This window comes from Microcaecilia unicolor, unplaced genomic scaffold (genome assembly GCF_901765095.1).
Source record: "Microcaecilia unicolor unplaced genomic scaffold, aMicUni1.1, whole genome shotgun sequence".
In the NCBI taxonomy this organism is placed as follows: Eukaryota; Metazoa; Chordata; class Amphibia; order Gymnophiona; family Siphonopidae; genus Microcaecilia; species Microcaecilia unicolor.
In genome coordinates, this window is record NW_021963135.1 from 134,069 (window position 1) to 147,419 (window position 13,351).

General features: G+C 45.1%; 1 protein-coding gene across 2 annotated transcripts in view; it reads right to left on the minus strand.

Moving 5' to 3' along the window:
• LOC115458990 overlaps nucleotides 1–13,351 on the minus strand; it is a 44,305-nt gene that overhangs the window by 13,169 nt on the left and 17,785 nt on the right. For both annotated transcript variants that reach the window (XM_030188852.1, XM_030188851.1), the window contains exons 5-6: nucleotides 5,009–5,185; nucleotides 3,326–3,445 (exon numbers count right to left, since the gene is read on the minus strand). In XM_030188852.1, the coding sequence (XP_030044712.1) occupies nucleotides 3,326–3,445; nucleotides 5,009–5,185 (297 nt within the window). The remainder of the gene's footprint in view (nucleotides 1–3,325; nucleotides 3,446–5,008; nucleotides 5,186–13,351) is intronic.

The window sequence follows — 13,351 nt, forward strand, 5'->3', positions numbered from 1 at the left end:
CAGCTGCACTCAAACATCTAGTTAGCATTACACAAGGCCTATTCAGCCAGCTGATGACAAGAAAACATGTTGAGCTTTCCATAGTTTTCACACTGTGCAGTAGCTGAGTGTGAAACAAAACAAGGTGTTTCTCTCAGGTCTTTGCTAGTTTTTCCCCGCCTTACAATCTAAAAACCCCAAGAAATGTAAAAGAAATAACAGATAAAATGGTACATATTCTGTTTATGAATACACTTTTTTTGTGCTGGACAGCATCCAGCCGAAATTCAGCTGGAGGTGGTCAGTGTTCTTATGTCTTCCGCCGGCTGAAATACTGGATATTCAATGCTGGGCCATGTCCGGGCACTGGCATTGATTATCCAGTTAAGTGCCCGCATAAACTGAACAGCTTAAAGACAGGAACTGCTTAAATTAGGCCGCACAGATGGCAGTCCTAGCTTATGGGTCAAAGGCTGAATATTGGCACTTAACACCACGTGTCAGCTCCGCCTCCGGAATGCCCACAAGTTCACCGGTTAAAACTCCAAATATTTAGCAGTGCTAACCGGTTAAGTGCTGCTGTACATCGGTGGTTGGGCAGTCCTAGGCGATTTAAGTGGGCATTATTAAGTAAGCTGCACTGGCTGCCCATTAAAGGCAGGATTATTTTTAAATTATGTGTTTTTGTCTTTCAAATATTATATGGCATGATTAATGGATTACATGCAGCTCTACACAATATAACCTCTGATTCCGGGGCCTACCTTAGATTTCATCTTCTAGATTGCAAGACAGTGCGCTGTAAGTCGGTTCACTCCGCAGACTTTAGATCCCAAGGTGATAAGTGGTGGAACTCACTGCCAAGGGCAATCGAGGGTCAGACTGATTATTCAGTATTTCGCAAAAGACTGAAAACTTTTCTCTTTGAGAAGTTTCTACCCATTGACGGATGGTGTTAAATTGTAGCTGGCCATCAATGGTTTATTACTTTATTTAATTCTTATTTGTGCTACTCTGCTCTTACTTGTTATTTTGTTTATGGTATTGTAAACCTTGCCTGTTTTATTTATTGTAAGCCAAATTGAACTCAAGTATGTTTGGGATAATGTGGGGTATAAATGTCAAAATAAATAAATATTCATGAGATAAATCTGCCTGTGCTACCAGAAGACTGGGTGGAGAATCCCTGTATTAGGAGGACACAGGGGGCAGCTGTGCAGTTTCAGAAGCACAAGCTTGTCATCTCTGGATTATTTCTCTGTTGGTTCAATAAGCGCTATCACAGCTCGCACAAACTCCATGTTTCTACAGGACCCACTAACGCTGCAATAAGGAAATAGGGCATGAAGCTTCCACACGTCCCTTTTCAGCCAGAGATCACAGGGATTAGAGATTGAAACTTGCAGGCTTCAACCTCAGGATTGCAGCACGGAGCATCAGCTCTTGCCGAGTTAATATAAGCTTCCTACTGCCTCAGCCTGGTTACAATCTTCTTGCTCCTTACTGATTTACCCCATTAAGGGGGGTCTTTACTAAGCGGCAGTAAGCCCAACGCAGGCTTACCGCTCACTAAACTGGAAGTACCGCCAGGCTACTGCAGCAGCCTGGCGGTAGTTCCCATTTCCAGCAAACACCAACGTTTACCCAGTGGTAATCGGGCAGTGCCGTGTGCTGCCCGGTTACCACTGGGTTAGCACGGGAGACCTTACCGCCACCTCAATGGATGGCGGTAAGTGCTCCCCCCTCCCCCCCAAAAAATGGCCACACGGCAAGTGCTTCACTTGCTGCGCGGCCAAGGGAGCCTCAGCACGCGTCAAAAACACAGCGCAGGCCTCCTTTCGCTGCAACTTAGTAAGAGGACCCCTAAATGGGGTAGAATGCAGGATTAGAACTGGGGGCAGGATGCCGGAATCAGCTAAGAGTGGTTAGTTTGAGAACTTTACAACAACTGGAGAAAAAAGTGAGATTAGTCAATTACGAGCACATTGTCCTCGGTGGAAGGAACCATGCTATCTGCGGGTTAAAGTTTCCAGCGGGGAGGGGGGCAATGTAACTTAAACGAGGAGTTAAGATTTTGATTTGGTCCTTGTTGTTATTAACCTTGCTACATACTGAAGAGTCACAGTATGTCATGTGAACAAAGTTACAAGTTTCGATATTGCTGTTCGTTATAAAATAACATTTTACAAAAACTATATGGATGCAAAAGCCTTTAGTACCGTGGATTCCGTAAAATGGAACAAATTACCATTTTATTTAAGAAATGAGGTGAATTTATTATCTTTTTAGAAGAGTTGAAGATGCTGCTTTTCTCCACTGCTGTTTAATTTGACTTGGGGTTTGTGAGTAACCCCCCCCCCCAGCCAAGGGATAGTTAGACCAGTTATTGTAAGAATTTAATTTTATGTATTTTACTAAAATGAAGGGTGGGTTTTGCTGGAATTTTTGAGTTTGAATGTTTATTCCTTGGTTTATATTGCTTCTTACATTATAAACATGAAGGGTGGGTTTTTATGGGGATTTTCAAACCTGCAATGTTCTATTTCCAAAAATACTAGGACTAGGGGACATGCGATGAAACTACAGTGTAGTAAATTTAAAACAAATCGGAGAAAATGTTTCTTCACCCAACGCATAATTAAACTCTGGAATTCATTGCCGGAGAATGTGGTGAAGGCGGTTAGCTTAGCAGAGTTTAAAAAGGGGTTGGACGGTTTCCTAAAGGACAAGTCCATAAACCGCTACTAAATGGACTTGGGAAAAATCCACAACTCCAGGAATAACATGTATAGAATGTTTGTACGTTTGGGAAGCTCGCCAGGTGCCCTTGGCCTGGATTGGCCGCTGTCGTGGACAGGATGCTGGGCTCGATGGACCCTTGGTCTTTTCCCAGTGTGGCATTACTTATGTACTTATGTCCTCTACTTGGCTCACTTTTATTACATAGAGCAGTGATTTAACCTATTGTGATGTCATAGTGGCTCATTCCACCAATAAGAGCCAACCTCATTAGTGATGTCACAATGGCTTGATTGTATAGAATGTTTGTACGTTTGGGAAGCTTGCCAGGTGCCCTTTGCCTGGATTGGCCGCTGTCGTGGACAGGATGCTGGGCTCGATGGACCCTTGGTCTTTTCCCAGTATGGCATTACTTATGTACTTATATATTTCTATCTTTGTCTTGTTATTATTTTAAACCATTTTGAATTAATGTAATTTAGTAACATGGTATATAAAACCTGTTAAACAAATAAATATACAATGTTATAATAAAAAAAAACTAGGGGCAGGATTTAAATTTGCATGCAGTACAGTACTGCCAACTTTCACGCCCTTTGATACTCACAGCCATGATACCGATGACCACTTTTAAGCAGGCCCAGAAGAGTCCAAAGCCCAGGATAATGCTATGAAGGAGGGAGACATCGTGCAGGCCCAAAACTAGAAGCAGAAGACAGAGGCAGAGCTGGACAGGAGGAATGAACAAAACAACAAGTTGGTGTCATTTAACTCTAACAACAGAGAGACACATAAATAACATAGCATTTGAGATGTCATCGCATCTTAGGTCTGTTGCATTTGCTTCACTTTTTTTTATACACTTTATAAACAAAAACAATTGCACAACCAATAAAGACCACGAGAAACAACTCCATAAGACTCAGCAGAAACAAGTATGAATCGAAGATCGCCACATTGTTAATTTCAAATAGTCAATTCCAACATTACTTCAAATTTCTTTCCAGTTTTTCAGTGCATTAGGGTTTATCGCAATTTTCTTTTGTTTCCAGCAATGATAAATGTGAATCTCTGTGGTAAACTTTCATCTGATCAAGATCCCAACCTACTTTACAAAACTACTAAAGAGTCTGGACAGCAACCACCACTAGAGGTGCCAACCTTTGTGATTTGAAAGAGGGGAGAGAGACGCTATATCCAATTTACTGAGAATGTGGAGTATTTTCCCATTGTCCAAAATGAATTGTTATAACAGCTTTTAGTGGCACGTCCATTTCCAGGAGGGTGGCGGTAACATAGTAACACAGTAGATGACGGCAGAAAAAGACCTGCACGGTCCATCCAGTCTGCCCAACAAGATAAAACTCGTATGTGCTACTTTTTGTGTACACCTTACCTTGATTTGTATCTGCCATTTTCAGGGCACAGACCGTAGAAGTCTGCTCAGTCTTGGTATCACCCCCACTGTGGAATTGTTGACTATTTAAAATTGATGTACTTGTGACCTACATTGGCCATTGTTCGAGACATGATGCTGGGCATGATGGATCTTTGGTCTTATATTCCAATGGAGGCTCCTGAGTTATGGGGACTAAGCTGCCAGATGGTTCCCTGGGATCCAGGGACATACTTTTCTAAGAGCTGCAGGGGAGTTATAAGCAGTGCATATGGCAGCTACATAAGACTAAATTTTATGGCCCTGGTCCACTAAAAGGCATACCTAACATAACATAGTAACATAGTAGATGATGGCAGAAAAAGACCTGCATGGTCCATCCAGTCTGCCCAAGACAAACTCATATGTGTATACCTTACCTTGAATTTGTACCTGTCCTTTTCAGGGCACAGACCATATAAGTCTGCCCAGCAGTATTTCCCGCCTCCCAACCACCAGTCCCGCCTCCCATCACCGGCTCTGGTACAGACCGTATAAGTCTGCCCTCCCCTATCCTCGCCTCCCAACCACCACCCCCTCTTCCCCCCACCTGCTCCGCCACCCAATTTCAGCTAAGCTTCTGAGGATCCATTCCTTCTGCACAGGATTCCTCTATGCATACCCCAGGAGAGAAGGCCCAGTCATCACAAACTCTATGTGAATTCCTTATGGAATACACTGGCCTGTCTTTCCTAAGTAAAAAACATTGTAGACTTTTGGGAGTGTTCAGCAGCTCGAAATACCATGGCATAACGCATCTCATTTATTTTGTTAACAACACTCTGTTCCATGCTGCAGTATCAAACACCAAGTCACGAGATGTCCTACACCAGGATTTACTTAGACATGGCCTACCTGTGCCTGAAGGTCAAATGTCAGCATGGAGAAGCAGAGGTTCAGCATGAAGTACTGGTGTTGCAGGCTTTCCAGGGCTCCGCCCACTCTGAATGCCATCATGTTCTGACTCCGGAGCAGGAAGGAGGCACATACCACATGGAATAATCCAAACACCAGGATTAGTACAAAGCGTGGCTGGGGGGGGGGGGGGGGGGGAAGAGAGCAGAAAAAGAAACCATGAAGAGCCAGGAGGAGAGGTAGATCTATTGTGCTCCTTTAAGAAATTGCTCAAGCATTATTTTGTTTTGCCAGGCATATGCTTCCCTATGAAGTGCTGTTATTATGGACTGATTTATGATCAATGTTTGTGTTGTTGATTTTATGAATATGTATATTACTTTGGCAGATTCTAAACTATAAACTATCATTGCTTACAGTCTTCTCACCAACTTTATATACGAACCATTTTGGTTCTCCATAACATGAACACTGCTCTGTAGCGAAAGAATAAACAGACTCTTCCAGAAACAGATATAAGAAGGTTAAACAGCCACAGGAAGAGAGAAAAATTTCCTTCTCCACCACCGCCAACTCCAAGCTCCGCTCATTCTGCCTCGCCTCACCCTATGCTTGGAATAAACTTCCTGAGCCCTTACGCCAAGCCCCCTCCCTACCCATCTTCAAATCTTTGCTCAAAGCCCACCTCCTCGATGTTGCTTTCGGCACCTAACCTTTATACCTTTCAGGAAATCTAGACTGCCCCTATTTGACTGACTGTACATTTGTCCTTTAGATTGTAAGCTCCTTTGAGCAGGGACTGTCCTTCTATGTTAAATTGTACAGCGCTGCGTAACCCTAGTAGCGCTTTAGAAATGTCAAGTAGTAGTAGTAGAAAAATTTCAAACCATCAAGAAGCCATCCTGCCAAAGGGTCCAGGCTCTGGCAAAAAGTGTCCTGCAGCCAATGGACTGGAGTTGCTCAGATAGATAGATTCCATCAGAGCCTGTGTCCTGTGTCCAGTAAATTTGAGGCCCAGGTCTGAGTGCTCATTTCTTTCCTAGAATATCCCCTCCCCTACTTCTTTACACAAATATTGATTTAACTAATATAATGAACAAGGAACATGGTCTGCTCAGGAGGCAGATCTCAAAACAAACAAACAACCACCGCACAACAGGAATAAGATAGAGCCCAGTACTTAAATGATTTATGCTTCTAACTTTGAGAGTTTACTTCTACATCAGCCTCTTAAAATTTTTTTTATTAGGGCTGGGTTCAAAATTTATGCTTAGTTTCATAGTCTCCTAAACTTAGGAGCATAAGAAGTGAGTGGCAGCAGGGATGGATTTAGGATAGAGAAAAGAGTTTAGGGCTTAGCACTAGGCTTATGAGTTTAATCAATCTAGGCAAATGAATGGCAGCCCTACATTTAAAAACATAGGGCCCGATATTCAAATGATTTAGCTGGCCGCCGACTGCTTGGTTGGGGCTAACTGCTAATATCCAGTGACACTTATCGTGGTTAGCGCCAAACACAAAGCCAGCTATGTTGGGGGTGTTCTGGGGGCAGAGTCAGCACTTGGCCATGTAAAGGCTAGTTTACTGCATAAATGGGGCTGCACAAAAGTGTGTCCTATTTTTATGCGGTAAACCATGGCCGCTAAAGTGATGAATACTGACTTAAGCATCTATGTGTTGGCTGGCTTAAAAATAACTGGATATTCAAAGCCGAAGCCCACATAGGTCCTAGCTTTGAATATCTTGGAATAACGCATGCTCACCGGCAATGGTTGAATACTGACCCCATAACTTTTAAGCTCTTAAATTAACATGAATTTTTCAGCTGAAAACTTATGTTTGGCTAAAAAAAAAAAGGCCTCATATTTATACAACTAAATTTAGGCACTCAGCTTTTTCTGAATATTGGGCACAGAGGCTGGCCGAAACCAGCGGTTTTAGTCTCGGCCAAAACCGAATCAGCGGCTGAAATCTGTGGCTCTGTTTTGGCCAGAACTGGAACTAAAACTTTGGCCCTGCCCTCCTAGCCCCCTTGACAGAAAACACATCCCATTCCCATCCCGGGTCGCTCACCACTCTCTTTGCCCTCCTTCCCCCCTTGCAGTAGGAATTTGCGACCGCTATATTGGAATTGGGAATGGTCTGAGCAGGAGCAAGGTGCTGCTGCTCAGACCATTCCCAATTTCAAAATGGCAGCTACAACCTCCTGCGGCAATCTCATGAGGGTAATGGGAGTGGTCCCTCTTCACAAAAGTGGAGACAGGGAAGAAGTGGGAAACTACAGACCGGTAAATCTCACGTCGGTGGTAGGAAATATAATGGAGTCGCTGCTGAAAGAAAGGATCGTTAACTTTCTAGAAGTCAACGGGTTACAGGACCCAAAGCAACATGGCTTTACCAAAGGAAAATCCTGCCAAACGAGTCTCATTGACTTCTTTGACTGGGTGATAAAAGAAATGGATGAAGGCCGTGCGCTAGATGTGAATAAGCTGAACGGGCTGAATTTAGGACGGAAAGTGGTGAACTGGATAGAAAACTGGTTGACTGACAGGTGGCAGAGGGTAGTGGTAAATGGAATCCGCTTGGAGGAAAGGATGGTGAGCAGTGGGGTTCCTCAGGGGTCGGTGCTGGGGTCCATTTTATTTAACATATTTGTGAGAGATATTGCTGAAGGGTTGGAAGGAAAGGTTTGCCTTTTTGCGGATCACATGAAGATAGCCAATAGAGTGGAGTGGATACCCTGGAGGGAGTAGAAACGATGAAAAGAGATCTCCAAAATTTAGAAGAATGGTCGAGGGTCTGGCAGTTAAAATTTAATTTAATTTAATGCCAAGAAGTGCAGAGTGATGCATTTGGGTTGTAGAAACCCAAAAGAGAGATACCAAATAGGAAGGGAGAGATTAGTAAGCTCAACACAGGGCAGAGACCTTGGGGTGTTGGTGTCAGTGGATATGAAGGTGAAGAAACAATGTGACAAGGCGACAGCCATGGCCAGAAGGATGCTAGGTTTCATAGAGAGGGGTATAACCAGCAGAAGAAAGGAGGTGTTGATGCTCCTCTACAAGTCATTGGTGAGGCCCCACTTGGAGTATTGTGTTCAGTTTTGGAGGCCATATCTTGCTAAAGATGTAAAAAGACAGGAAGTGATGCAAAGAAAAGCTACAAAAATGGTATGGGATTTGTGTTGCAAACCGTACAAGGAGAGACTTGCTGACCTGAACATGTATATCTTGGAGGAAAGGAGAAACAGAGGCGACATGATACAGACGTTCAAATATTTAAAAGGTATTAATCCGCAAATGAACCTTTTCTGGAGATGGGAAGGTGGTAGAACTAGAGGACATGAATTGAGGTTGAAGGGGAGCAGAGGAGTAATGTCAGGAAGTATTTTTTCACAGAAAGGGTGGTAGATACGTGGAATGCCCTCCTGCGGGAGGTGGTGGAGATAAAAATGGTAATGGAATTCAAATGTGTGTGAGAAGCACAAAGGAATCCTGTTTAGAAGGAATGGATCAACGGAATCTTAGCGGAGATTGGGTGGTGACGCCGGTATTTGGAGAGTAAAACCGATGCAGGGCGGTCTTCTACGGTCTGTGCCCTGATAATGACTGAACAGATATGGATGAGCTGGAGCGTAAATTTTAAGGGGCTTCGATGTTATCTTCAAAACATTTAGTACAGGAACAGTGCTGGGCAGACTTTTACGGTCTGTGCCCTGAGAAAGGCAGGGACAAATCAAACTCGGATATTCATATAAAGTATTACATACCATGTAAAATGAGTTTATCTTGTTGGGCAGACTAGATGGACTGTTCAGGTCTTTATCTGCCGTCATTTACTATGTTACTATATATGGTAAGGGTAATGGTAATGATGCTTACAGTCTGTCAATTTCATATATAGGTTCAAAGTGGATAACATCAAATTAGTTTAAGGGCCCTGTTTACTAAGCTGCGTTAGGGGCGCATTAACATTTTTAACGCGCGTTAACCATGTATGCACCTACAATATCCCTATAGGCACCTACACGGTTAGACTGCGCTAACAAGGCTTAGTAAACAGGGCCCTAAGTTTTTCAAAACAACAAATAGAATAAGAGATATAAAAGCTGCATAAAAAACACCTCAATAAAGAAAATTTTTTAAAGAAATAGGCCTTCAATTGTTTCCAGAATAATAGTTAAGAAGATATCATTCTGTGATGTACTGTGGAGGCTATGTAGCCTAATAATCTCAACATCTGTTGAGCTGTGACCTGCTTGCTGTTGCAGACCTGTGAGGCGAGTGCATTCAAGGCATCTGCTCTCATGAAGGGGAGGAAAGGCCCGAGTTTGCACAGTATTGAGAGCAAGGCTTCTATGTATTCTAATTGTTGTACTAGGTGCAGGTGGGACTTGGGGTAGTTTATAATGAACCCTAGTAGCTCTGGCACCCGAACAGTTCTCTGCCTGGACTCCTGCGCCCCCTTCTGCAATGTGCTCTTAACCAGCCAATCTTCCAGGTAGGGAAACACATACTCCCAGCTGCATAGCGATGCCAGAACTACTGCAAGGCATTTGGTAAACACCCTGGGAGCTGACGTGAGGCCGAAAGGTAGAACGTGATACTGGTAGTGGTGCCTCCCTACCCGAAATCCAAGACACTTCCTGTGACTGGGATGCATTGAAATGTGAATATAAGCATCCTTCAAGTCCAGACAGCATAGTCAATCTGTTTCCTGAATCATGGGGAGAAGGGTGCCAAGCAGTGGCGTTCCTGGGGGGGGGGGGGGGGGCGGTGGGGGCGGTCCACCCCAGGTGCACGCCGCTGGGGGGGTGCCACTGCCACGCACGCCTGTCTGTCGTTCGTTCCATGCTCCCTCTGCCCTGAAACAGGTTACTTCCTGTTGCGGGGCAGAGGGAGCATGGAACGAATGACGGACAGGCGCGCGCGGCACCCCCTCCCCCAGCGGCGTGCACCCGGGCGGGGGTTCTTTCGCGGGGGGGGGGGGGGTCGTGCTGCATCTGGAGGGGAGCGCTGCACCTGGGGGGTGGGGCGCATCGGTGTCAGCCCCCCTAGGAATGCCACTGGTGCCAAGGGAAATTATCCAGAACTTTTCTTTGACTAGGAATTTGTTCAGGACCCTTAGATATAGGATGGGACGAAATTCCAATGTCTTTGGGCACAAGGAAGTACCTGGAATAGAATCCCTTGCCTTCTTCCCCTGGTGGCACAGATTCGACTGCATTGGCCTGCAGAAGGATGGAGATTTCCTCTACAAGTACCTGCTTGTGCTGAGAGCTGATGAATGATGCTTTTGGTGGGCAATATGGTGGTTTCTCATGCCAATAAAGTGCATAACCAAAATGGATTATTTGAAGAACCCACCAATTGGAGGTTACAAGGGACCACCTCTGATGGAAAAAAATTTCAGCCTCCCCACTACGGGTAGGCCATTCAGGACAGTTACTTGTACTGCAGCTATGCTCTCCTGAAGTCAAATGTTTGTCCCTTGCTTTGACAGGGGAGCCGGCTGAGACTTCTGGGTCTGTGGCTAGTGTGGCTGAGACTGCTGGGGTTGGACCTGCTGGGCAGAGCAAGGTGGAGGAAACCTACACCTCTGAAAGTAGTAGGGTCTCCGCCTAGGCCTACTCAAGAACTTCCTAGAAAAGGAGGATGCAGCTGGAGGCTGCTGAGAAAGGGACTGGATGTTGTCAGTGTGTTGTCACTTCAGCAAGGCATATCTTTGCCAACCTCTCTTGAACTGCTAGTTCCAGGTCACAGACACGTAGCCATGAGAGTCTACGCATCCCCACCCATGGCAGAAAGCCTGGACGCAATATCAAAAAGTGTTGTAGATGACCCTGGCCAGGTATGTCCTGCACTCTAGCTGCTTCTCGGATAACTGGTGAGCTCTGCAGACTTTTCCTGAGGGACACAGTCCATGAGAATATGTGAACTGCGTGTCAAAGACTTCAAAGTAAAGGCCTGTGTAGAGCTGATAGGTCTGGATGTGGGCAATAAGCATCAAAGCTTGATAAAGCTTTCTCCCAGATGAGTCCAGACTCCTGGTCTCCCTACCTTGGGGAGCCGAGGCACGAGTCCTGGAACTCCTGGCCCATTTGAGGGTGGACTCGATTACTAAGGCGTCGTGAGGCAATTGTGCCTTTTTGAATCTGGCAACCTTCTAGATATGATCTTGCGTATCCACCTTCTTTAGTATGACCTGCACTGGGAGGGGAGATTCCCAGTTCTTCAGAACTGTGTCCCCTTCCTTGGGAGGAGATTCATAGTCCAAGGCTGAAAGCATCTCAGCCCTGGGCTCCTCTTTGGTCTCCAACTTAAATGGGATAACAGACACCATCTCCTTAAAGCTGGTAAGAGGTGGGGATTTACACTTCTCTTGCAGCGGGAAGGGATCAGAACGGATACCAAAGGACTCCTCCACTAAGAAGTAATTTATTTATTTATTTATTATTTATTTGTTGCATTTGTATCACACATTTTCCCATCTATTTGCAAGCTCAATGTGGCTTACATTATTCCATAATGGCGATTGCCATTTCCGGAATGAGAAATACAAAGTGGTATTGCATTAAAGTTCATAAGTGACAGAGTAAAATAAGCAGTCAAGTATAGAGAATTCATTTCCGGAATGAGAAATAAAGTGGTATTGCGTTAAAGTTAATTAGTGACAAAGTAAATGAAGCAGTCAAGTATAGAGAGTGGGTCCTTCCTCTGACTTCCATGAATGGTCCAGATCAGACTCCTCAAAGTACTCTGGATGGACTAAGTGAGTCTGTGCCTGCCCCAGCTCAGTGGGACTCTGCCCACTCCCTGAAGGGCACCAAGGTAAAGACCTACCCTCAGACTCCGGAGCAGCTTCCCTCACCCGATGTCAATGGCGGTACTGCATGGATCGATGTCAATGGCGGTACTGCATGGATCGACGTCAATGGCGGTACTGCACGGGCCAACGTCACTGTCGATCCTGTTGAGATACCAGCATCAAAGACTGCTCCACAAGCAGAATCTGGGCCTCAGGAAGGTGCTGAGATGCAGCTGGTGCACATGCCCTCAATGCCTGAGTGCAGCTGGAACATCTGCACCAGTTCCTGCCTGAGCATGGACTGGTAACTGGTAATGTTCATCTAGGGCAGACATCAGCAAAGGTTGGGGAACTGGTTCAGAGATAGCCTGGAGAAGTGTCTGTGTTGAACCAGAAGTGGGAACCTGGCTGCCCAAAGACTGGCACCTCCACTAAAAAGGGGGAGTGGTCCTCTTGGTCCCAGCGCTTCTCGGGTACCAGCTTTAACAAGGACTGATGCCGATGATTCTTGGAGTTCCTCGATACTTAGCATCACGATCCCTTGGTGATGACGTCGAACTCATACACATCTTCTGTGCCAGCTCCGATGCTGACTGGTCCCTGGGCCTGATATCAGCGCCTGATGTTGAGGGAGGTGGACAGCTTCTTGATGCTAGTACACTCCTAGTGGTTGATGCAGTCAAGGTCAATGCTTCCGGTGCCAAGGTCAATGAGCTGGCCTCCGAGGAGCCAAAAAAGTTTCTCTTGCTGGACCAGACGTGCTTTCTGTGTCCTCAACTGCATTTTTAAACAGAGAGAACAAGAATCAGCCTGGTGGTCCTAGGCACCCAATGCATCAATTGTACAGGCCCATCATAGAAAACATTTTCATTGGATTCACCTCTTGAAGCCACTGGGGGGTCTTCTTAGACATTGAGAAAAGAATCACAGTCAAATTAAACTCAACAATCTTGAAAGAAAAAAGGGGCAAAACGTAAGGCCTAAAGAGCTGTGAAAAAAAAAGAAAGAAAAAAATTTGAAGGGCTGAAAATAACTAAGATTTAACAGGGAAAGGTACAGAAACTAAAATATTGAGGAAAAGGGATAAAAACCTGCACAGGAAGGCATTTGAAAACTTGAGGAAAGCACACGCTGAGTGCAAAGACGCATCCACCTAACTCCATGGAAAAGAAAAAACGGATCTGTGCTCGCGCTTTGGGCACGATGGCACTCGCACATGCACAGTGGGATGCTGCTAGAACTTTCTTTAACTAATATATGCTAGGCAGTATCTGTACTGGGCTCCGTCGGATGACGTCACCCACATATGAGAATACAACCGGCCTGCTTGTCCTCGGTGAATAATGAACAATGGGATCTGCACCTAACCATTATTCTGTAAACGGCACACAACTCAAAGGGGAAAGGGAAATGGGACTTGGTATACCGCCTTTCTGAGGTTTTTGCAACTACATTTAAAGCGGTTTACATATATTCAGGTACTTAGGCGCTATTGATAGAACAGTGCTCCGTGCAGATTTTTTTTCAGCACCATTT